This window comes from Lampetra fluviatilis, chromosome 24, assembly GCF_964198595.1.
Source record: "Lampetra fluviatilis chromosome 24, kcLamFluv1.1, whole genome shotgun sequence".
In the NCBI taxonomy this organism is placed as follows: domain Eukaryota; kingdom Metazoa; phylum Chordata; class Hyperoartia; order Petromyzontiformes; family Petromyzontidae; genus Lampetra; species Lampetra fluviatilis.
Window position 1 is genome coordinate 1,683,137 of NC_136298.1, and position 26,527 is coordinate 1,709,663.

The 26,527-nt window shown below is 42.8% G+C and overlaps 1 protein-coding gene across 2 annotated transcripts; it reads left to right on the forward strand.

Annotated features, from left to right (window-relative positions):
• Positions 1 to 460: 460 nt before the first annotated feature.
• LOC144941075 (aldo-keto reductase family 1 member A1-like) lies at positions 461 to 26,139 on the forward strand. Of its 2 annotated transcripts, none has more exons than XM_078867515.1 (9): positions 461 to 907; positions 2,150 to 2,248; positions 17,361 to 17,480; positions 19,317 to 19,468; positions 20,158 to 20,353; positions 21,039 to 21,238; positions 22,334 to 22,406; positions 22,846 to 22,932; positions 23,962 to 26,139. In XM_078867515.1, the coding sequence occupies exons 2-9, from the start codon at positions 2,159 to 2,161 to the stop codon at positions 24,025 to 24,027; spliced, it is 984 nt and encodes a 327-aa protein (XP_078723641.1). In that variant the 5' UTR covers positions 461 to 907; positions 2,150 to 2,158; the 3' UTR covers positions 24,028 to 26,139. The 2 variants fall into 2 exon arrangements, with proteins under 2 accessions (XP_078723641.1, XP_078723642.1); XM_078867516.1 differs by lacking the exon at positions 461 to 907 and adding an exon at positions 1,155 to 1,310.
• The last annotated feature ends 388 nt before the right edge of the window (positions 26,140 to 26,527 follow it).

Genomic DNA, 26,527 nt, shown 5'->3' on the forward strand with positions numbered 1-26,527 from the left:
GAGGGAATTGGCCTACTCTTCCACGCTGACAACACGCCTTGTAAAGAGATGGGAGGCCCCACATTTTCAGCTCACACTTTGAGAACTGCCCGTCGACTGTGATATATCCATTTGTATAGACGTAGGCTGACCGAGAACTATGTACCGGTTCGGTCTGTGCAAGAGGTGGCGATCCTACTTGGCATGATCATGTTGGAGTGGTTATGCACGAGCCAGACTTGACATTCCTTGATCTTCTGAGAGTTCATTGTTAACAACTGAGCCAAGCTAAAGGACCCACTTGTGCTTCTTAGCGTCAATGTATTCATCCCTTAAACAAACTCAACAGATTCGTCATTAACAGTGGCCTTAAAATAAACCAAAATGCAATAGGCGACGTTTCGAGCCTTCGTCATAGCATGACTCATCTTCACAGACCAGAGCAAAGGCACATCTTAGGCTTCACTGTTAATGACGAACTTTCAGAGAGCTCCGTATATTGAGTGGAATCGATTAAAAGCCGACTCGCGTTTGAAATGAAGACGACTCTTATCTGCAACAACGCACAGAGGAGGGCCGCCACTCCACTTTCCTCGCCACGCACCGGTGCAGACGGAGATAACATTCATTTTACTGCTCAGCAAAAGCAGCATTATTAAAGTAATTTTAATCGTCGAGTGCACTGAGACACTTTACCTCTGATATAAAAGGACGCTCTTTCACACATTAACCACACAGTGTTGCATAAACCGATGTTAGGTTAAGAATTGCAAGACACGAGGGGGGTGGCATCCCGAGTCATTCATTCCCCGGCCACTTCTGCAAACGCAGCGCGACGCTTCCCGATCTCTCCTCGCGGACGCCGCTTTCCGTAAAGTTGCTTCTGGAACACGACTCGACAGCCCGACATCGCGCGGAGACAAACGCAGTAAGTTGCGCTCCCTTAGTAACGTCGACACGTCGCTGAGAACGTAATTGTTAGTTCTAGATTTGAAGCTTTCGTGACTGCAAGGATTCATACTCTTAGGTTTTTTCGGTAAAGTCACGTAGGTAAAAAATAAAAAAATAAATAGAAATAAAATTATAAATCACTTTATTTCTATTATTATTTCTATTACTTTTATTATTTCTTTTTTACCTATGTGACTTTACCGAAAAAACCTAAGAGGAATTGTTCGTGTCAATCTGCGGCGCCGCCTGGATAGAGTTCGGCGGGACGAGGAGGGCAGCGACGCGGGCGAGAGATCTAGGATACACGGCAGGCTCTTGTTTGACACATTGGGCCTGCTCTGTAGTGCCCGAGCCAAAACTTCAACGCAACATTACAAAAGGCAAGCCCCGGCTATTCGCACTAATGCTTTTAGGGACGTTTTAGCGGGTGTTTGGAAGACGACACCTTGTTGTGAGCGATTGCGTGCTCATTGCGCAATGTCGCATGCGCTTGCAATTACACGGTGCAGTGTCAAAATTGCACAGGCACCAGGGATGTGACAGATTCAAGATTCATGCTCAACAAAGTCATGCACAGTCGCGTTTCTGTTCGGTATACACTTTATTACATGAAGTTATGTCATTTGCACAACGACGCAGCGTGTTGGTGTATATATTTGTATATGATTTTAAGCTTTCGTGACTGCAGGAATTACTCTTTGGTTCTTTCGGTAAAGTCACGTAGAAAGAAAAGAAATTAAATAATAGAAGACGACGTTACAATTGCAACACAAGCAGTCGTCATCAGGTAGAACTAAATGTGAGAGAGACAAAACAAACACGGAGACACACAGACACACAAGCAGAGAGAGACACAGAGAGACACAACATAGACGTGTGTCTATGTTGTGTTGTCTCTCACTTATATATGTTATGCATTTGACCAAATTAGCCGGACTATGTCTCATTCTGACAGGAACATGACGAGTAAACCCATCATAACAAAAACATTATTGAGGCCGGAAAATAACAAATTTAAAGAAGCACAGAAACGTGTACAAAAAGCTCTCAACCTAAGTATATTATACAAAAACCATAGCAAATTTCCGAAGAAATTCACTGTGGAGCTTTTGACTTGGATCACATCAAAATATGTGGTCATTTATATACGTTTCTGAATTCAACAGTATATTGTGTACAACATATGATTTAATGCACTGCCTTGTCCACACGTGGCTAGATTGCAGTCATGGCGAAAGTTGGTGAGGCTATCACGCTCTGCAATGGTGCTAAGATGCCCATGATCGGTTTGGGGACGTGGAAGAGTGAGCCAGGCAAGGTGAGTCATGCATCAAACATCCACATTGAACTGAACTCTTTATATTAATCATAATCAACGTTTTTTGGGTTTATTCATAATCAACGTTTTTGGGTTTAGATCGCGTTATTTATAAATGTGTCGTAACCCTCCACCACCCGACACGGCCAATCAGTAAAAAATGTGTCACGTTGACAAAAGACAAATAGTTCACTGCTTTAGCCCACCGGTGTGTTGAAGCGTGAAACCACAATAATTTACAATTTGAGTACGACGTTTCGCTGGTAAAGTTTGTATAACATATTAGTTAATGTCTATACAGTATCTAACTCAAGCCTGCAATCACGTGACTTATACGCTGCCACTCCCACTCAGAATCCCTCCCTTCGCCCCGCCCCCTGTCAAAACAGAAGCCGCTTTGTCCAGCTCGCTTCTACTCGCTCCATCTCTCTCCCACTCTTCCCTCCCCTCTCATTACCCTCCCATCCCTGACATCTTGTGCCAATAATTCCCCCTCCTTCTGGTGCTCCTTTGCTGCTGATCATCTTGAGCCGTGCCCACTTTGACAGTCATTTTGCGGAACTTTCCTTCAAGGAAAAATAGCAAAGGCCCCTGCCACTTTCAACAATATGTCTAAATTTCCCATTATTTTTCTCCATATGCATGTATGTTGAACTTCTTTCGCACTGTACGTAGCCAACCGTGCTTTTAAGATAGAAAAAAACTAAACATTGTGTGTTTTGAGCAGGTTATATTTTTATTGTTAGGCAACTATTTTGAAATATTCTACTAACGTGTAAGCACAGTTTTGAGCTTGCACCTGCATATTTTACATAAAACATTACACTTTATCATAACCAGGCACTGCAGTCTTTTTTACCTTTTATTTCCTGGCAGTCTCCGCAAACCCATCTGGCCTTTGCCAATGGTAAAGTGTTTGTGAAATTTTCTCCGAAATGAACGAGCCGTCTTCTATTAGAACCTCTGTCACACACATCTAACCTTTATGTCAGGCATCAAAACGTGCCTATTCCTAAGTACGTTTCATTCAGGGTCTGGTTTATGAGCATCTAACGTGGATGTTGGTTGAATGAATGGCCTTGGTGAATTTGTATCATCAGTAGAGGAGTGTGGTGTAGAAGTTGCTTGAATAATCTGCATTCCTGCAAGGTGTCTTGGAGTACCTTTATTATAACAATAAGCTCGTATAAATATTATGATATGGGTAAGAGCTTTTAATTGGCTTAGTTTATTTAAGAAAACAAAGTATGCTGTTTGGAGAGCTATAAGAGCTAAAGGTAAGATGATGCTTCAGAACTTGTAAGATGAAACTTGTCTGTATTTAGAGGAAGAGGCTTCAGAATGGTTTGATGACACTTGCGACACTTAATTTTGCCGCCCACCTTTGATGAATGTCGTGCTCCACTTTATGTTCATGAAAATTGTCGATGGGGTAGGGATGGTACGCAACACAGCAGTCACGATTAGTCAGTTTCACCTCAGTGATCTCAAGTACCTGGATCAGGTCAAAAATAATTGGATAACACATTTCAGCTTTCTGTACATTTATTCAACGAGACTGGATACGAGGGCTGTAAGGTTAGGTGTGTTGCTGAGTAAAGGAGCTCCTGTTTCACATGAGTCAGCGGGAAGTTGGAGTTGGGGGAGAGTAGAGGGGTTTGTGTACTGTATATAGGTGGTAAACCCCGAGGCTGAAAGGAATGTCAAAAGGCAAAGTTTAATCATAAGCATAGGTTGTTGGTGTACAATATAAACGACTGTATAATACTTTAGAGTGTTAATTAAATTAAAAGCTGCGGTTTTTTTATGCATATGGAATGTTTGTGTTACTGCATTTGTTGGACAGTTGATATGACAAAGCAACTAGAAATTATAATTTGGCCTTTGAGTGCAGGTACATGCAGAGTTTGCGAGAAATGTCATGGCAAGATAAGGTAAGCAACTTGGGATTTTTTGAAAAACATGTGATACTTTTTTATAATCCTATAAAGAGAAGATTCTGATGGCTAGGCAATATGTGCAGGTTGGACACATGTAGGTTTGCTGAGACAGAGGTCAGAAACTAAGGGGAAGACCTATAACCATCTGGTGGGATGTGGTAGGAATAGATCTTGGATGGTTTATAATGGTTCTGTAACAGGTTGGGGATCAGGCAGAAGACAGAAAGTCATTGTTGTTGGTATGTGACCCCTTTAGCTTGATGAAAAGTGTGCTCAATAAAACTCTTGTTGTCTGCTGCCCTCCTATCATGACTGTTGTTGTCCACAATCATCTGTTCGTACAAGACATACAGGATGTACCATCTTGTTTGTGCATAGTATGTTCTTGACTGTATTTGTATGTTCATGAACGTTCATGCAAAATTGTACCTGTACATGTGTGTCATGCATTTGCAGCATTTACCGTATTTGTTGCTGTGATCGCCAGGTTACACTGAAAACCTCCGCCTGTTGTCAGTCTGTGAAACACTAAATATTTTTAAACTTGTCTTGTGCGGCAAATGTGTGTATGTATTACGTATTAAGTAATCTTTAGTTTATTGCAATTGCTCTTTAAAAAAAAATCTGAAATGTTTCTAAAGTCTTAGCTTACATAACTCCTAAATGTCCTTGTTTTAGGAATAATGCATGCAATGGCAAAAAAGCCAAAAAATGTGCAGAAGTCTGGGTACATGTTTTGAAAGTGTATCTATTTAAAAAAAATTCTGATTCTCTCAATCCCATGAATTTAGAAGAGTGTACACAAATACGTTTCATTTTTTAGGTTGAAAGTAGTATTGGGAGGAGCAGTGGCATGCAGTGGTTATCAGGCTAAACATTAGCTCTGCTGACCTGGTTTAAATTTCAGGCCATAGCTAACAATCGTGACGAGTAATTTCTGAATTGGTCCTGGGGCCTCCCCATTCACCAGCCCACATTGACCAGCATGGTGAAGTATCATAAGACAGCCCCAATGACTGGCATGGTGTGGGGAGCCTTCATCCAGCAGTGTATGGACGATGTGCTGTAAATTATTACTATATCATAACAGAGTTATATTTTTAGAAGGAAGAAGTATTTTAATCATGAACGAAAACATGCCTTATATCTCAGAAGCCATAACTGCTGATTGCAGAAAAGTAATTATCAGCTAAATTTGCATTGCTTTCCACGTGACAGAATTAGTGAATACAATATCACAGTGCTTTAAATGTTTCATATATAATAGAAGAGATGTTTGTTCAGTGAAATAATTATTTGGATTGGAATTGGATCATGTCTGGTATGTGATTAGTTTAAGAGTATTTAAAATGCATTGGTAATCTCCGTCTCACAACACCAAATGATTGTGTGTATGCCAGCCGTACTGTACAATCATACTCTTTCCAAGTTTGTACAGCTACAACCTACAAAGTACACTACAGTAATACAGTAAAATATGTTGGAAAAGCTATCTATTTGAATTGAATGCACAGTATTATAATCCATAAATGTAGGTCATTGATATTTAATGGAATTTTTTTCTGTAGCTGAAATCTGCATAAGCTCTGTTAATTATATGCTCATGCTTGTGTAATGACAGGGTGACACCTGCTGGCCTGGAAAGGGAATCACGGGTACGGGCACGGTTAAGTAACAACTAATCAGAGGAGGTGTATCTGGGGCAAAGGTAACAGGTGGGGTTGGCCGAGATACTCCGGCAACCTGTTTGAAGGTTCCATGAGAGGGTGTGGCCGGAGGCAGGGCCTAGCCACGCCTGGGGGGATATAAGGGGGAGCGGTCCCGGGGCTCGGGGTTCGTGTGTGAGGTACTGGGTCCTGGCTGCGTCGCTGCTCGCCGACATCTCTCTCCGTCGTCCGGCCATGTGGAAGATCTCCTGCGTGGTTTACATTGCCGTCATTGTCAAGCCGCCAGGGGTAACCAAAAATATTTCCAAAATCATGAACAAACACAAGATCCATCGGTGAAAGACAAGATTCCTGATATGCAATATCCTGGCGTCTACAAACTAAGCTGTATCTGCGGCAGCAGTTACATTGGAGAAACTAAGCGACATGTCTCGGACTGTGTCTGTGAACATAAGGCAGATTTGAAACATGGTAGGACCAATACTTCTGCCGTGGCTGATCATTATTTTAATGCGGCTGGCTCAGACAAAATAGATTTTTCTAAGACGATGGTACTTTGCAAGCCTACTGGCTATTAACAAAGATTTGTTCATGAAGCCATCCATATATACAGACACAGAGACAATTTCAACCGAGAGAAAGGTTATAGACTCAGAAATCATTGGAAAGATGTCATCATACACTTTGGGTCATGACTTGATTTGTGTTTTCTTGTTAACCTCCACCGTCAGCAGTGTGGGTGTATGGAGCGAGGTGCAATGCTTTGATTGGTGTCGACCTACTGCCGGTGTCGGAGCCCTCTCCTACATTAACTTTAGCTGCCCCGTCCATCTCTAAACCTTTATAAACAGCTTGCTCTCAGAGGCTAACCTCCCTGTTCCTGATGACGACCGCTTGTGTTGCGATCGAAACATCGTGATATTTTTATTCACTTTCTTTTTATTATTTTATTGTTATTATTTTCTCTACGTGACTTTACCAAAAGAACCACAGAATATGAATTCCTGCAGTCATGAAAGTTTTAAGTTTCAGTTTGGTTAGGAGTTTATTCAGCCTATCATATCTTTGGGGTCAATAAAGTGAGGGCCATTTTTGTGGGGAAGTCAACATTGGTTGTTGGATGATAAACTCCCCACCGTCATAGGATGTGGAATAGCCAACACTGGTGCAGGGTTGTAAACAGGAGATGAGTGGGAAATCACTTTGACTTTTAGCAAGAGGTGCTTTAGTCAGCAGTATACAAGTCAAGCATTAGTGAGCAAACACATCCCAGAGGAAAGTTATATGGTTTAGCCGTGAATGGGCTAGCATTGACTGGAGTCGGATAAAAGGTGAAAGGTTACTCAGAACAGTGGCAATTGAGTTATCCAGGAGACTTTGGACCTATGTGGTAGTGGTTGGAAAAGATAATTCAAAAAGGTCAAACATTTTTCCTGGCTGCTGTCTGGTTAAATGTGTTTACTCTAAAGTAACAGTCAACATAAATCCTCAAATTCCACAGTGTCATCACGCATTTGTCAACCTTGATCTTATTGGTGTTTTTTTTGTAATATTGTCAGCAGCTCTTGACTGAGAACGACCTTTGTTCGGGGTTTTTACTTATTTTTGGAGTGGAGAAAGTCGTTCATAATTACACATCCCCCTTCAATGTTGGATTGCTGATTAATAGGCACGTCATGGTTCACCTCCCACAGGGACTCAAGGAGATGTTAGGGTTCAACTCAATAATCAATTATATTTTGTCTGGTTTGTGCTATTTGCCTTGTAAATTCCATCTAGTTTCTTTTGAATTGTTTGTATATCCTAAAGATAGGTTATGATGTATGCTGGTGTTAGCATAACGAGATTATCGTTAAGGGGAGTGTTGTGGTGTATTGTGTTGGCAGGGCAGTTTAATTACCTAAATAAATAACTTTGAAAGAAAATGATCAAGGACAGTGGGTTAGCTAGACAGGAATTGAAATGGACACCCAGAGATTGGCAAATGTGTTAAATACCTAAGCCAGGATTGTGTAATACTGTAACAGGAGACTTTGGAAGGTAGCTGACAACTATTAAACAGCTGAAGGATCTAGCAGAAGGAAATAAGTGATTTTGAAGTGTTAGCCATAAGAATCTTTTGACTTTGTACTTTATATTAAATTTTATGTCGGGTACAGTCGTGTGTCAGCAACTGCCTGCGCTCATCTTTTCCACAATTAAAGTCAGATGACTGTATTATAACGAATTACTTTCCCTCGTGATATAAAATAAGGGGTAGGTGTTTATAATTTATCTGTCCCACTTTACGTCAAACACCTCTAAAATATTTTTTTATTTTTCACAGGAAGGCCATGTTTGGATGGTATTGCCGTTGAATAAAAATTGTGCAAGACAATAGTAGCACCCATTTGCCATTTTGAAAACAAGTAAACTTGTTCAGTATTTACACGAAATGGAGCTCGACGCTATATCAAGCTTATACGTCTCTGTATTGAGTAGGCAAACATTGAGTCCTCGATTGAGATCGGTTCTTCAACCATGGTATGTTAGACCTTTGGTCAATTAACATTGCAATTACAGCAACATCTTCTGCAAAGCTAGAATTAAATATTGTGAATGCTATTCTTCGTGAGTCTATTGATTGTGATGCTATTCATTGTCCGTTTGAAAAAAATATGCCCTCATTACAAATTGCGTCATGCTTATTGTATTCAGATTACACAGTTAAAATGGTAGTTGACCCTTTGTCTGCAATACATGCAGCAACATTGTATGGCTGATATTCTGTTATTCTCAGCCATATTATATATGACTCGTATTATCTGTGGCAGCTGTAAGGCTTGTGGAAACGCATTTTATGTGACCCTATGCTTTCTATTATTAACACATTGTCATTGACCCCCTACAGCGTGTCTCATTACCCACCATATCTTCAAAGATACGTGGAGTTGTGTGGCAAATGTATCCTTTTACCCACGGCCTGTACCTTCAGCCATAATTCCCGTTATCCCCAAGTTTTTCACGGATAAGTGGAGTCGTGTGGCAAATTCATCCTATCATCCACGATTATCCGTGATTATACCCCCCGCAGATAAGTGCAGTAAAATCACAGATCAGAGGAGTTATTTTGTATATTTAAGAATTGATGATTTACAATTTCCATTACAGTCATTGCAATTTTATGTAAACGATACATTTAGGCTAATGCGGTGAACGCATCTGTACAAACGATAAAAAAAATTCCCCAGGAGAAGCAATTTAAACGAGACGGTAATAAGACAACGATTTCTTTTTTTTAAATAAAATTATCACCCCAAATTATGACGCACGTCACTGGGAGGGGTGGTTGAGTGTTTCATTTACACGTTCACTGTTGAGCCTGTCCAGAATCAGGTGTGGTGGGTCACGCCTGTCATCTCGCGACTTTGGATGTCAGGTTACTGAATCGCAGATTCGAGAGCTGTATAAATGTGAGACAAGCTTTTTTTGAGACGTGAAGTGGCTTTAAGGAGCACTAGTACAGTATTACAAACCTACTTTTTCCGTCTTTGTGTGGGGTTTCTCCGGAAATTCCAGTAACTCTCTGCCATGTACAAAAATACTTTTAAAAAGTAATTGGTCTAACATTCCACGCAATATCCTTCAAAGGACAACGTGAGATTCATTGAGTTTTTCCTGGTTAAATGTAGATACATCACTGTTGAGAAAAATGCATGCATAATTATATATGTATCATAGTGGTCGCAGACACATTAGTTATTTAAATATTATTTCAACACTTCTACGGAGCTTATGTGGATGTGAGCTTATGCAGTCCAAAGCTATGACTCAAAACTGCTCAATGACATTGCATATTTGCCATAAAATGTTGTCTTTTACGCTCAGTCAACACTGGTTTAATTCAAATGCCTGAGGCATTGGCCACCGCAAAGGGTAAATACTTGTACATCTCTGGGATTTTTACTTCGGTTTGTTTGGGTATCTGATGAGTGTCTATGCCGACAGCCTCATTTATGAAGTTCTAGGTCTGTATTACTGTCTGTTTTTGGAAAATGATAAATTGATGAGATCCAATTGTCATAATAGCTATTTGTGAAGATTGGTTGCAAGGAAACAAATGGTATTTTTAGAAATGCACCTTCAACCAGTTGTATATTTTGGTCAAATGACATAGCACATTTTCACTGAGTAAACACTCACCTGGGGTGTTGGCAATGGCAAAGCTAAATACAGAACTGCTCTCATCCATTACTGTTTTCTGCAGCCCTATTCATGTTCCAGATTTTATCCGAAAATTCATAGCGGTGGGGCTTCCTATTACGGGCTATTCTTACGTGGATAAGAAGAGTTCTCCCGTCCCATACTTGCATTGTCATTGTGAAATTCCTGCATTGTACTGTGCAGCCACCATCTTTGGGCATTGATGCTGAATCGGTGAGAACCTTGATGATGAACCTGCTTGGCACTGTGAGTCTCAGACCCAGTCTCAGGACTTGAACCTGCATCAGAGCTCTGGCACAGCCATTGTGAACCCACTGTGAGAGACGCAGAGACTAAGAACTTAAACATCTTATTTCGGATGTTCTGGCGCACTGCTGAACATAGCCACGATGAGCCCCTGAAGACTTCCATTCACCCCCAGACGTGGATGCAAATTGTATGATTAAAATCTGCACATATCGAGACAACCCATAATCAGAGAAAATACTACAGGCTGGAAAACAAATCGTTTATGCACTCGAATTGTGTTATTGAAGTGACAATTTGTGTGTTTCTTGCATTAAGCAGTGCTTTGGCTTTTGTCTACATTTGTAGATTGTGCAATACCACGTAGACTGATTGCACAATAACATTGCGCAATTACATCTTGTTAAAAAGCTAAATACATAATTTTAACTTTGCAAATTTTTGGGCAGCCCATGAGCCTTCATACCCCCTTAAATCTTCCACAATAAGATATCTTGCTACCAAGTAGAAATGGGAGGATTCTGCATGCTGCACACACAACGGTGTCCATGAGTACTGTATATAGATCCTGCTTCACAATCCTAGTGAAGGTACTGTATAAGGTAAAGGTGCAACCCTGCAATTATTGTACTGGCACTTGCCCTACTCCTTGCACGTTCACCACACGTCCTTTGTCAACCCAATGCTACTTTGAAAGCCTCCCCATAGGAGTGGCTGGGAATTGAGCACGGGTCAATGTGTTCATAGCACGGTGTGCTAACCACTGCACCAGCATTCCCGCAAATTAAGATCGTGAGCAGACAGCATCCGTATCGTGGCATGTTATCTAAAGCATTCAATACAATACTACAAAAATGTCTACACTTGTACTGTATAACCAGGCATGCATACTTTGAAGGACACATTTATTGTACATTTCACTTTTTTTCTCTCCAAACAGTTCTGCTTCGCAAATGGGCAGAACTGTTTATGTAAGCCCTAGCCTTGTGACGTGGTTGTTGGTTCAGGATGACTTGCATTTTTTTGTCCAGCCATCGAGAAAGTTCTAATAGCACTTGGAGGCACACACGCACATCCTGTGCACTCACTAGGTCACTCGGGGCTAATATGCTGGTAATAAAAGATGCCCAACCTGTTTGATCATCTTTAATTTATACATCTTTCTTGTGTGGGCTAGTCGTAAGCAAAGTCATTGCCCAAAATAAATAGTTGGCTGCTATAAAAACGCCTGTGAGGAACTTGTGATGGTCTGGGGAGGTTGGTTATTGCATCGGAGGATCATTAATGACGGCGATGGCATAAGGAGGCCTGCATCCAACAGTGGATTGATCATGACTGATGATGATAATGATAAAAAAATATCCCATATTTATTTTTGATGAATGCTGGTGCAATATTTTCTCAATGTCTGTGTTTAGGTGTTGGGAGGTTTCTCTCATTTTCTATTGAGATTGGCAACATAATATAGCGGTGACTTGTTACGCCGCATGTGTAATTTCTTGCTGTCGGTGCATAACCTCACTGGCCAGAAAACAAGTACGCCCTCTGTGTGAACTCTTCCATAAAGTGCAACAAGCTCATAAAAGGGTAAGCAATTCATGATTTAAATTCTGCATTGAGAATTATCGTCCACAGTTCTCAGTAAACCACTTCACAGTTATTTTGGAGAGGATAGGATTAGTCGTCACATGTTAAAAATACAGAGAGCGTTGCATGTTTCCATAGTTAAAATATTGAAATTTGTTGCCTGTGTGTAAAGGGAAGGAATGGTGGTGCAGTACTTGTCGCACTTAGCTCACTGCACTATGAACCTGACAACCTGAGTTCATCTCCCAGCCAATGGCTGACGTCAGTGGCAAGTGATATCTGAACCACTCCTGGGGCGCCCACTTCACCAACCTGCATTCACTAGCGTGGTGAAATATGGTCAAGCAACTCGCATGAACGATACGGCATGGAGAGACCCTCATACAGCAGTGGATTGACAAAGGGATTTACATGTACTTGGTGAGAGTGACTCACTGGTAAGGTTGTGCTTCAAATCACTGTTGGGGGTTGGCTTAGCCGTCTCATTCCTCTGGTGTCGATAAAATGACAGGCACACTTTTTGTACTGGGTGCAATTTTGAACAACAGCCATATCAGACAGTATTTCCAATCGGCATAATCATTCGTTCACTGCAGCTCAACAGTGGTAGTTCTGTTGAGAGGATGACCCCTGTAATGAGAATGTGCAATGTCCACTACTATTTCAGGACTGTCCACATGAAATGAGCACTGCCCCAGTGCTTATTTGAGCAATAAACCACTTTGACTTTCTTTTTTACCCCTGTACTTGCATTATTTTTTAATGTGAAGAAAATGTGTATATTGTGCATTAAGCACAGTGTGATTGATAATTTACTCATAGGATTCCTCCAGTATAAATGCATATTCTGATTCTGATAATCATGAATTTAAGAGCTTATTTAAGGGTACTTTAGGCAGTGCACCACACTTGTATTTGAACTGCAGGAATAAAGACAGCAGTTCCGTTGAAGGAGAAAATGTTTCGTAAGACATTTAAATCATGTTAGTGTTGCCACTCTTTAAAAATTGGTTTATCTCTCTGCCAGGGGTTTGACTCCCATACCAAACTTTGTTATTATTCTTCTTCCTGGAATTTCCCCACTCATTTGGGATCTGCCTTCCAGGTCCACTTTCTCCACTCAGTCCATTGTGCTTCATGTCAAGGCCCACCACTTTAAAACTATTTTGAACTCTTCACCGCCAAACTCTTTCACCGGTCGAGTAAAAGAGAAGCAAAGCAGTGACATGCGTGAGTTGGGCACCATGTACCTCAGCAGAAAGTTCCAATGGCAGAAGCAGGATGTTGGGTAATTCATAATCAGCAAGGGTGCAAAGTAGAAGAAGATAAGTCACTTTTTTATTGTTATGGATAAGTCACAAGATTTTGGTGCATTTGTAAGGGAGTTCACACAAGTCGTCCTGGTAAGGGAATTTTAATGTTCCAAACATCACCAACGTGAACATTTGCGGGGCATGGCCACACATCTTTACGGTAAGACTTCTTCTCCCAGAGCTGCTCTTTCTTTGTCTCCCCATCCCTTATATACCCTCTTCCCTTTCACACTTACTGGGGTTATCCCCTCAAATGTCCTATCCCGTTTTTCCTGTCTTTCTTGCCAGCACCCTTCTTTAATTATTTTTTTTATAGGCGTGGTCCATTGTCTGCTATGTGACCCCCACATTCAACCCCAAACGTGCCCTTACGAACTCTACACATTCATGATCTGTGTCACTGACTCATGATTGACTAATCGAATAATTGTATTTACCCAACAGCAGATTATCTGAGACTGAGCTTTGTCATGCTGATCCTTCGGCAGAGTGTCATGGGTGGGGTTATTTAACTGTCAGGTTAACCTTCAGCCTGCAGTTAAAACTGTTTGTAAGTCAATAATATTCCTTTTTTTGCGGTTGCACAAGGCATTTTACACTTCCAGAGCCTCTTGTAAAGTTACACAGATCCTAGAACAGGATTGATGGTTAAGAAGAGTTCAGAGACCTGAACAAAACCGTACATTTTTATATGTCAGTGTTGGCACCCACAAGGACTGTACTTATGCATCAACTTTAGCAATTACCCCGAGGCATGGAAACCTTATCTGCAGGGAGAGTTTGGAGACAGGTACTGAGCATCTGTCCCTGCCACCTATCTCTCCCTGAGGACCCTCCACACAGAACTCAATTATTTTCTCTCAGACTGGAGTGCCGGCGGGCTCAGCCGCTTGGGTCTTTTTTAATTTTGAATAGATTTGACAAAGATTCTACTTCGTTTATTTTCTTGTTCCAGCTTCATTTAGAATATATGTATTTTCAATCTACATGTATTTTCATTGATTTAATGATTGCAAATTATGTTTCATGCATAAAATTAATGATGCATTAATTTTTTTTTTTCATCTCGTGACACCCAGGGCTGTAACGCCTAGATCCCAGAATACTATGTATGATTAGGAAGCACGAGGCAGCCTAACCAAAACCATGGATCATTTCACGGTGTATAGTAAGTGTACTATTGACATGTATAAAAGAAACACACAATGTAAAAAAAACACAAAGGCCCAGCCAGTTGAAGATGTTCTACAAAACATTGCCAAGTTATGCACGTGTGACTTCTCTTCTAACACGATCGTTTTTGCTCAAATTTTCAATTTGTTGTTTTTTTAAATCGAATTTATATTTGCTTCATCGTGGTACTTTATATTTCATTAAATTACTTTTGTAATTTCGGTGACCCAGGTCACTCTTACAAACGAAATTATCCTGGTCGCTTGAAGTCCGCACCTGGTTAGACAGCAACAAAACAACCAAAACCAAGTCAAAATGCCACAATTGAGGTGATGCTGTACATTCGGCGGCCGCCACCCAGCGAGCTCCAAGTGGTCTCTTGATAAACTCCATCCCGTTGTCAGTGCCTCAGAAATATGAAACATTTGACTGGTGTGGAGTCCTACCACTCCCTGTCGGAGGGAGCAGCGCCAAACGTGACAGCTGGCTGGTTTAGCCGGGAGACTGTTCTGGTCATCATGGCAGGCCATCTTGCTCACAGTACCAGGCAATGCCAAGCTGCTTCGCTTTGTGTCCCATTTCTGTCAGACCGGCGCGCTGTCCACAGATGCCCTGATATTTTAGCTGTTTTGTTGCGAGTTCGGTTCTGTCTTCCTCTATTCGCCATGATCTCGAAGGTTCCTTAGTAGGTGGCCAGACAAAAAATTGGTGTGTGTTAACCTGATTGCCTCAAACCGGAAAAGATGTCCTGGTTTTCCTATCTCCCGGCCTCATTGATGTCAACCCTCGGCCGCTGCCATTACGGCCTGACCTGTTGTGCCAGCAGGTATTTTTATGGAACACACCCTTGGATTGCTGTCATGGCAATTGAACGGCAGCAGTTCAGTCATTTAGGGCTTGATGTCGCAGTCCAACATCTTCTCTTAAAATGTCTCCGCCCTTCCATCTGGTGAGTTTACAACTCCCACTGGTGCCACTTCAACCGTTGGTGTGCTGGCCGCGGCTTGTACCGTGTGTCTTGCAGGTTGACCACCATCACTACATACCTGATGGAAAATGTTTTCATGAGGGGTGTTCCACAATGGCCCCGAACGTAAGGTATTTGGCTATCTTGGCATTCCATTTAGACCTTTGGGGCAAGTTACTGGGCTCTTCAAGTCTTTTTGGGAAGGCTGTTTTTGGCATTCCAGGCAGGAAAAGGCTACTGTGCGATTCAGTTTGCCTCCCTGGAACTGCCATTTGTGACCCTCTGACCCAATAGCAGCCTGTGATGAGAGATTCTTGCCTCTAACGATGGAAATTTTGATTGCCCATGTATTACAGGTTCTTATGGCAGCACATCTGTTCCCTATACTCTTTGGTTTTTTCGGTAAAGTCACTTAGGTAGAAAAATAAATAATAAATCACAACGTTTCAACTGCAGCACAAACAATCGTCATCAGGTGGAAAGATACAGCAGTAGAACTGCTGAACACGTCGTGATTTATTATTAATTTTTCTACGTACGTGACTTTACCGAAAGAACCAAAGAGTATGGATTCCTGCAGTCATGAAAACTTCCAATCTGTTCACTAATTTATAACGAGCGGGAAGATTTGCTTACCTCTCCTCAGTTTGTACTGCGAGTCCTTGTCTGGTTTTCATGTCAACCAGGATTTGCCTTCTTTTTTCACCAAGCCATTCCCACTCCCACGCACAATTGCATAGGCTTGACCTGGTTCGGGCGCTATCTCTTTAATTAAAGTGGCAGGTGGCTTTGACGAAAATCCGACTGGCTGTTCGTCTTTCATGCCGGGCAGCAGCGTGGCGAACTAGCACCCAAGCAGCTGGTCGCAGCCTGGGTGCGGGAGTGAATCCAGAAAGTCTATTTAACACGTAGGCTTTCGCGACCAATATTATTCATAATAAAGGTTTTTGGGTTAGATCGCGTACTTAAGGGATTTGGCCAGGTTGGTCACATGCACGCCCACCATTCCACTCGAATAATGGCAGTGTCTTGGGCTAGTAGGTTGGGGATACCATTGGCCGTAATTTGTCAGACAGCGGTCTTGAGTCCCCTTCCAAACCTGCACTCAATCAGGAGGGCATTTTTGGCACGGCAGTGCTCTTTCCATTGTTTTCCTTTTTTGTGGGTTAATCAAGTAACCACAGGGCTTTCGTGCTCACATTAAGCCCAGTTGACAGAGGTAGCCACCACCCCACTCCATTCCCTCCCTCGTTTACCTCAACAAACAGACTCCTGGGATGTCGCGTTGTCTCCTATGGTAGGGGATGGGACGTTGGGGGCTTTGATTGGTTTTGTATTGTTTGTGGCGTAATATCCTAAGTGTGGGAGGCTACGTGCGTGTCCCCGAATTGTTTGCTTTGACAAGGTAGCACTGAGTAACGGGGCCTGGAGACCTGTGAAATAGGGTTGGGGTTGGGGGCCTGCCTCTGAGGAGAGGGGGGGTAGGGGGTAGGGCCCCCACTTGTCAAATGTTTGAGACATTGAGACACTGGCACAGGATGTAGATCATTAAGTGACCTTGAAGTGTGGCGGTGGTCGCCTCTGAAAACGGGGCCTAACGTGACTTTTAACGCGAGTACCAAAGCCTTGTCTACACTTGGCACTCTAAATTAAATCATTTCAAGACTATTAATGATTCAATAAAAAATACGCTTTTTTCTTACCATAAATTAATCGAATCAAGAGCTCCCATCCTTCAAATTATCATCAGTGGCCTTGAACAGCCATGTGGAAGGTACAGGAAGTATTTAGCCATCTGCAAGAGATAGCAAGAGGTGGTTTCCTGGCATCAAAGATGAGCTCTTAAAGGAGATAAATGTAGGCCTACAGGAGAGGAAGATATTCGTCCAGTCTCACCATCAGCCGCTGCATGATGACTGATGGAGATGAGAGCAGCTTCAATAATAATTCACATGGCAGTGCATTGTGCTGACCTCTGTGTGAGTATGACGCCCAGCTGTATTTTATGCCACACAGGTGAAGGCGGCCGTGGCGTCGGCGCTGAACTCGGGATACCGGCACATCGACTGCGCCGCCGTCTATGGGAACGAGGCGGAGGTTGGAGAGGCCCTAACGGAGTGTTTCGGTGCCGGGAAGGTGCGCCACACGAGCCAGGCGCGGTCGACACCAGTGGGCAGAATGGTTCATTGGAGATCAATAGCTGAAGATGTTACTGTGTGTGTATATATGTGTTACCAGGTAATTCCCACTGAGCTATTAACTCATTGTCAGAATGGATCTGGCCACAAATGATAGCTCAACGAAGTGGCTTATCACGTGGAAATATATATTGCAGTAAAATACTCTTAGTGCATGTTTCTAAATGTGGAGGGAAAAACCGGAGGACCCGGAGAAAAATCCACATGACCATATAGCAGGCGTCAGGGTCGGGATAGAACCCACGGCCTACTGTATACCAGAAAAGGTAGTTAACATTTTTCCACCGTGGCGCCCCATTGTCATCGTCAAAGCTGTCGAGCTCCCCACACCTCGCCAAGACTTTCCATAATCTGCCTTATCTCACAGTTGCTGCAGAGTAGATATGTGCCCTCCAAGATTACAAACTTGCACGTGTATATGCATGAGCCCGTCCTCTTATCAGATGGTATTTCCCAGGATTACCCCAGAATTGGTAGGGTCTGAGTCCTGCAATTGCATAACCGGAACTAATAAATAATCCCTCCTCTTACAATTATCTTTATGTACATGTCGCACTATTTGCACAGCATCTTGAGGTGCTGTTTCATTTCGATAGTTTATAAATCCAAATTGTACTGTACCGAGATATTTTTTGCCGCAAGATCTGTTCACGTGAGACAAGATTAACAGTCACTTTATTCTCAGTAAAAAAGACAAAGGGTTATTTGTTTAGACACAATACAAGAGGGTGCAATAGTCCTGAAGACCTTGATAGGGGCGTCTAATCCCACGTGCTACAGCACCACTGATGGTGATGGTTTTTATCATATGTACAGCAACATGTACAGCTCTTTTGTCAGTCCACTGCTGAATGAGAACCCGTCCACACCGTGTGGGTCGTCAGGCTTATTTAACCAAACTTAACCACACTAGTCAGCGTGGTTTGGTCAAAGTGGGAAGCATAGACCTCCGATTAGCACAGTTGTCTACATCCAGTGTGAAAGAAGTTCAACATACATAGACATCGGGGTAGAGTTTAGTACTTTCACTGGACATCTGTGAAACAGATCTTCATCACTCATCAGAATCAACAATGGATTTGTCTGCACTGCCATCTGCTGACAGCGTAGCTCAGCAGCAGGCCACAGTGGTTAAATCCGGTTCTACAGTGAGGGGATAGTCCCAGGCTGGTCACCAATAACTCTACACAACAAAACCATCGTGTTAAATTTGGTTGTGCGCTTCATTTGGATAAATTCCAGCTCTGAGAATTAAAAATACCAGTTTGAATATGTTTTTGACGAACATTTCTCTCAGTGGCAGAGAGGGTGGCAATGTGATTCCCCCTCCTGTGTAGACCAGAGATCACTTGAAAGGGATCTCAGAGGTAGCTCTGTGGCATCCGATTCTGTGGTTCGTTAAGTAACATGAAGGGTTGTACAGCTTTCCTTCGCTTTATGCGGGTCCGGTTTGTGCGATTTCGCGCTGTATATGACAAAAATTTGCTCGATGTGGTTTGAATTCACTCATGTACAGCTATGCGGTTCGACGTGGAACAACATTGTGTGTACTCTGTGTACAACTTTACAGGCAGCTATCTGGATTTGTTGCAACCTTTGTTTGGAATGCATCTACTCCAGCATAATGTGTGGGAAATCCGTATTGTTCTGGAATAGCTTCTGATGGTACCAATGGCACAATCGGGATAAAAATGTGGAAAAGACACGTAAATGCTGCTTGTTTGTCAGCACAGTTTCATTTTACCTTCATATTTTTGTTTCCCTAACGATCAAGGCAATCGCCCGGGAGGATGTGTTTGTGACGTCAAAACTTTGGAACACCAAGCACCACCCGGAGGATGTGGAGCCGTCGTGCCGGAAGAGTCTGCAGGACCTCAAGCTCGACTTTCTTGACCTCTACCTCATTCACTGGCCCCACGGATTCGAGTAAGAACCTGCCAGTCCCTGCTTCCATGAGCACAACCCCTGGGTTTGTAACATTGAATGAAAAAAACCCTTTTATTTATCAGGTAAAGCACACTATACTTTGTTTCTTTCGGTAAAGTTGTTAAAAGGCAGCACGATGTCTGCTGCCTTGTTAAGACAGCAGACATCGCGGCTATCGCGATTTTCACCTGAAGACGATGGCTTGTGTTGCTATCGAAACGTCGTGATTTATTTTGTTTTATTTCTACCGACGTGACTTTACCGAAAAGAACCAAAGAGTATGGATTCCTGCAGTCACGAAAGCTTCAAATCAAGATTAAAGCACACTATTAGCTTTTTTTCAGAAGCGACCTGGCCATAAATGATAGCTCAACGAAGTGCCTTATAGTGTGGACATTTATAGCAGACGATTACTCTAAACACGTGTTTCTACATGTGGACGGAAAAACCGGAGGACCCAGAGAAAACCCATGTGACCATGAAAAGAACATGCAAACTAAAAATATACAGGCGTCAGGGTCAGGATCGAAACCACGACCTCCTGCATACCAGGAGAGGGAGATAACATCTCACCACAGCGAGGACCCTATCTTTCAACCGACATCTGGGCGATTTCTGTCTAGGAGTAGTTTCAGAGTGATATGTGTCCGAGTTTCTTATAGCACCATGTAAACGGCGATTCTGCTTAGACGCGGCGACATCGCCTTCCCCAAAAACGAGGACGGCACGGTGCGCTATGACTACACGGACTACCGCGAGACGTGGCGCGCCATGGAGCGCCTGGTGGAAGGCGGCCTCGTCCGCGCCATCGGCCTCTCCAACTTCAACAGCCGGCAGATCGACGAGATCATCGCCATCGCTACCGTCAAACCCGCCATCTTGCAGGTAGCTAGAACGAAAATGTGCACATAGCATGTTTGTGTGTGCTGTGAAAATAATTAGCAGTGGCAGGAATCGAGCATTTAATCCTGTCTAAACTGGCATGCAAACTTCGCATGCACTCGGATATTAGATTGTCAACAAGTTGGCATGTTTACACCCAAGTTGGAGTTGTGTAGGGGTTTAACGCTGTAACATAGTGCATTTAAAGGCAAGCATTGTGACATCATGTAAGTTTGCAGCTCTAAAATTTGCTCGGCCACAAGGTGGCCAGGACATAACAGTATAGCAATTTGGTTCATAAACCCGTCTTTGTAGACCTTTGAAGTGTTATCCCCTGGTATGTGCACGTTTTGTTCACTTACTTGGTATAATCTCACCTGCAAAAACTCATTTAAAAGGAAATGGCTAAACATCCCAATTCAGAGTCCTACTGAAAATGTCTTGAAACTCATTCTTCGATAATATTTTTGCTTGAGGGAATTATGGTCGGTGGTCAAATATAACAACAGTGGCAGCCAAGATGACGTATACCGAGGAGATGGAGCTATGAAATCAGCTCACGTGCATGTGCTAGGTGGATTTCTGCATTGCTATCTCGTTGATAGAGGGCAGCAGCTTGGGGAAATCCCTCATCCAGCAATGGATTTTGCTGTCATTGTTTGAACATGACTTTGTTTCCGATTGGCAGGTGGAAAGCCACCCTTACCTATCTCAGAAGGCTCTGCTGACTCACTGCACGGCACGAGGGGTGGCCCTCACGGCCTACAGCCCACTCGGCTCGCCCGACCGCGCGTGGCGCCAGTCTCACGAGCCCGTCGTGTTGGAGGAGCCCGCTATTCGCTCGCTTGCCGACAAGTACGGCAAGTCCCCCGCCCAGGTCATCATTAGGTGGGTGGGTGTGTGTGTGTGCACGTCTGAGCGATCGTGCAGCACTCCAAACCCAGTGACCCGAGTTTTATTCCCACTCATGGCCAACACTACTCCTGGGCCTCCCCTGGGTCAACTTGGCCTTAAATGAGTGCCTGGTGCAGTGTGTAAACATGAGCATTGGGGAGACAAAGGCAACCAGGCATGGTGCATGCCACCCACTCTCTCATGTGCCATGCCGGCCTTCATAGGTGCTCGCTAACAGCACTTAAACTAAAAACTAAACTATTTTTATTTTACCAGGTAAGGCCCACTGAGCTATTAGCTCTTTTTTAAAGCAACTTGGCCACCAATGATAGTTCAACGAAGTGGCTTATCATGTGGAAATTTATAGCAGCCAATTATTTTGAACGCATGTTCTACATGTGAAGGGAAAAACTGGAGGACCCAGATAAAAACCCATGTGCCCATGGGGAGAGAAACACGCAAGCTCCAAATATACAGCAGGCATCAGGGTCAGGATCGGACCCACGACTTCCTGCATACCAGGCGAGGGAGATAACATCTTGCAACCACGGCACCCCCAACAGTCTGTCAAGGCTATGCGGTGGACCTTGGCCTTTGTGTGTGCATGTGTGCGCGCTTGGGTAGTGCCATTCCACTCACCATTGTGGTGTCCGTTAACTGCAAGTCTGTTTTCAATATTGGGTGGATTAGCGATAGGGTATGACCCAATCACTCCTGGCTGGCCTGCAGTGAATCACTGCCGTTCGGTATGTGTGTGTTTACATTTGTTTGTTTGCCTGAGTTTGTGTGTGCATTTGTTTATTTGTATATTGGTCCTGTTTGGTTTGCTGAATTTGTTCAGTTTGGTCAGAGCATAAAAATATACTGATGTAACACTAAATAAAAGTAAGTGTAATAATATCCTGTTTCCTTATTGTGGGTGAAGTTAATTGGCGGAAAATTGTGCTTTAATGAATCAAGACCAGAGCTGCCAAAATGATTTATTGAATCTGCTTTTCAATGATGGTCTTGGAGGTAATGCATGCCACAGAAGACCGTTAGTGAATTACAAGCTGCTTGACCAAATCATTGTTTCCATTTGATTGGCAGGTGGCAGGTACAACGAGGTGTCTTGGTCATCCCGAAGAGTGTAACTCCATCCCGAATCGTGGAGAACATTCAGGTTTGTTACGGACACTTATATTGCACTGAGATTTGTAAATTTTTTTACTTCTCACCTGCTGCTGTTAATCACCGTGGTTCTGTAACTATCAAGGGACAGAGCACAGTAGTCATTTATCGCGGAACTTCCTACATTTAGCAGCGCCTAGGAGCACATCAGCCACTGTGGGTGTCATGGGTGCCCATGACCTGCTGTGGTGCACCCATTCATACTGCTGGGTGGATAGATTCGGGAAGGGATTTAAAACACGTGCCCATTGAGCATACTAACAAATGTGCTCCGTATTTTGTAGTTGTGCCTGAGCACCACTGCCAATGTACTCGCTCAGTTTTTCTGCCTGATCTTGATGTTCAAGGCTTGGTTCGTGAAGCATGCAGTGGTGAATTTGGATGTTGATGGCTGTGAGCAGGGTTATTCACCATGTGTGTTATGCGAGCAGGTTTTTGACTTCGCTTTGACGGAGGAGGAAATGGATCAGATAGGTTCCCTCGACAAGAACTGGCGCTACATCGTGCCCATGATTGAGGTATTGCGATTTTTGCTGATGCAAAGGAAAGCTGAAATGTTAACATTTAAAATATATTTTTTAGTCGGTTAACTTCATCCAGTTATAGTTTCGTTTTTCTATTCTTTGGGTCTTTCGGTAAAGTCACGTAGATAGGTTCAAATAAAATAGCAACTACGACGTTTCGATTGCAACACAAGCGGTCGTCAGAAGTGCTTGTGTTGTGATCGAAACGTTGTAGTTTTTTGTAATTTTCTTTGAACCTATCTACGTGACTTTACGAAAGACCCAAAGAATATGAATTCCTGCAGTCACGAAAGCTTGAAGTCAAGATTTAAAGTTTAGTTTGTTGTCCTTCCCCTGCACGTTTAGCACGGTTGGCTACGTATGGTGCGAAAGAAGGTCAACACACATACAAATTTAATAAATATGTTTTGGTGGCCAGTTAACCTTTCTGCTATTGTACTTAATTGGTAAAAACCGCAGAGCATATCTCTCTCCTGCCAGGCTCGCACCCATTTTCAGGCCAGTGCTGCATACACCATGTACTGCATGAGGGCAGCCGCCACCGGGTGTCCACTTCGCTTGCAGAGAATTGGATTGGTTGAGATTACACGTGATGCAAGGCACTCGTGAATTACTAAGGCCTTTTTCAGTGCCCTATAAATACAAATAAAAATTCATTTGGCATGCTTGCTCCCATTGTTACCCATCAAAATGTATGTAGACGCATTCTGGCCAGGTGGCCCGGCGAAAGGGTGAGCAGGTTGCAGTTGGGAGGTCCCGAGTTCAAATCCTGGCTGATGTTTGACTCGGGCGTTGATAAAATTGGGACAACTTTGTCGGGAAACAACAGTTGATGTCCAATGGAGAGACTCGCCCTTGCCGTAGGAATCTGAAACTTCTACCACTGGCTTAGGGCTGCGAAGAGGAGAAGAGCATTGCCTCGATGCTCATTTTGAGCAGAAAATCACTTGGAATTTTGACACGTGCATTCATGCGTTGCAGCCAGTATTAAACATGATTTACATCTCTCGTGATTTGTTGCAGGCTGATGGCAAGATGATTCCCAGGGACGCTGGGCATCCACACTACCCCTTCAACGACCCCTACTGAGCTGGGATTTTCTTGCCTCTGTCGTCCCTGGCAACCCCCCCCCCCCACAAAAGCACAATGGAGAGAAATTATTAGATATCTCCGTCCTTACTGCCATCCCCTGCAGATGAAATTTGTGACAATTGTAGGAGACGAATGCAGGCACTTGTATGTCCTTTCAAGTTGCTTGACTAATTAACTAGGCAAGTAATGTCACCATGGTGTGTTTTGCATGATTGGCTATTCCGTCAACTTAAGTTTGGCTACATTGGGTTATATTCCAGGGGCATGTTGCACAAAACACCTGAGCTGGACGTTTCCTTTCATTTGTTTGTTTTTGTAGTGGTATGTTGTTACTGCCACGTATTGTTGCCCCTGATGTCTCAAATATTGGCTTCAAGCATACCACTGATTTTTTTTTAAATCCATACCTGATTTAACAATGTTTGCCAATGCATTGTTTGAATGATCATCTCAAGCTTCGATTATAAATGGTATTCACGTCAACATAAAAGTACTTTTTTGAAATATAAATGTTAAACTATTTGATTTACTACGATTTTCTGGAATCGTACTGTACACATTAAAAAAAAAGTATTTGTTACTAATTGCCAAATGTCTTGTGAACTGTTGATAGTGATTGTGACAGTTTTTGCTCGGTAGACATGGGGGCTTTTTGAATGTGCAAGAGTGATGTTCATTGATAATGTGACCACACATTTTCAGCCCACAGAGCCTCTGTCAGTTTGTGTTGCTGGCTTGAATTAATCATAACATAGCTGTGCCTTAATCCCACATACAAAGCAGTGTTCTGCATTAGCAAATAATTCCTTTTTGAGAGTTTACATCGTAGGTGCCTGCAATGCAGGCACGTTCCAGAATTTATTCTTGTAGGCGTATTCAAACCTCGACCTTACAGGGTAACAAACATCCACTAAACTCGCCTTCTATTCGTGTAGTCCATGGTAGAGAAACCTTTCCTAAAACCTGTCTGTTCACGTGGTTGGTAGAAAAGTAGTTCAACAGATCAAACGTTTGTGAGGCTTTCATCTAGCAGTGGATTGATCATGACTGACGTATGTGTACATAATTTCAGAACATTGATTCTAGTTAAAGTTTGGTCTTCTTGGTTAGCCAGCATGTGGGGAATTTCTGCCATCCAACTTTCTTGTGCAACTGCAGAAATAATTTAGCGCATGGGTTTTTTTTCACTTTAGATACCAAATTGTTTCCAGTTCTAAACAGCTCACAGTAAAACTGGGCAGCCACAATAATATCCTGCAAAATGAGCTGCTCACAATTTAACTTGCAAGCAGAATACTTCATAAACCCATATTCCATCAGTGTATAGCTGCAGAGCTGTGATGGAAAAAAATGGTAAATTAATAAGGTTCCACGCAGCCAGTTGAGTTATGTTTGTCCCTTGAGCAAATTCTACCGCATACTGGGAGCTCCAATCCTCTAGCCAAGAGCCATATTCAGGTTTCGTGTTGTACCATGATGTGGCCACTTGGCCGTATACCATGGGACGATATGTCTGTTTTTCCGGAATGGAGAAGTTGATAGGATGTTAAAATGTTAGCCAGTTGTAGTGGAGTTGGACTGCAATCTTTACTGGAAGTTTGAAAATAACTGCACTAAATTACACTGCCATCTCGGTGGTGATTTGCACAAACGCTTAATGACATTTTTCTCTTGGCAACATACAGAGGTCAAAAGAAATAGTACAACATAGCAAGGTGTGTTTATTTTGCAACAGGTTGTGCACCTGTTATTGTCAAAGCACGGTGAGGTTTTATTGACAGTCATTTTCTGGAGTAAATTAAAACCCAATTTGTTCAGTGTATAAAATTATAAATGCATTTATAGTTTTGACCATGTTTGCCCACAGAAATATTTACTCCAATGTAAAAAACAACAACCTGTGTTTAAACTGTTCCTCTCATAGTCAAATACTCTAGTTCATACACCTGCGCCTGGGCTGCATTATCTGTTGTGTTTTTTTCCCTGACATCAAACACGTGCTGAAGATGGACGTATTATGGCCGCTGGAGAGACGTCAGTCTCATGTCATGTAACGCTCCAGTTCTGTACGGTATTTGAATCCAATTGAAATTAAATATTTCCTTCAAAGGTTTTTGCAGTTGTGTGTTTTTTTAAATCAACATTTTAACACATCGGACACATTTTGAGCTTTTTTTAACTTCTAAACTTCTAATAAAGCACATTTGAGGATCTATATACATGTACGTTCATCGTTACTTGAAACATGTTTTGCATTGCCCAGGTGTTACTCTGCACTGGCATCGTGGTCAATTGACAATAATAACTAACATCCACTCCATCGACAAACAGGAGAACCCGGCGACCCAAGTTCGATTCCCTCTCACGGCCAACATCAGTGGCGAAAATCAGAATTGGTCCTGGGCCTCTCCTAGGTAGACTCAGCCTCAAATGAGTACTTGGTGCAATGTGTAAACATTGCTACTGGGTGTGGTGCTGACCACCCACCTCGTGTGGT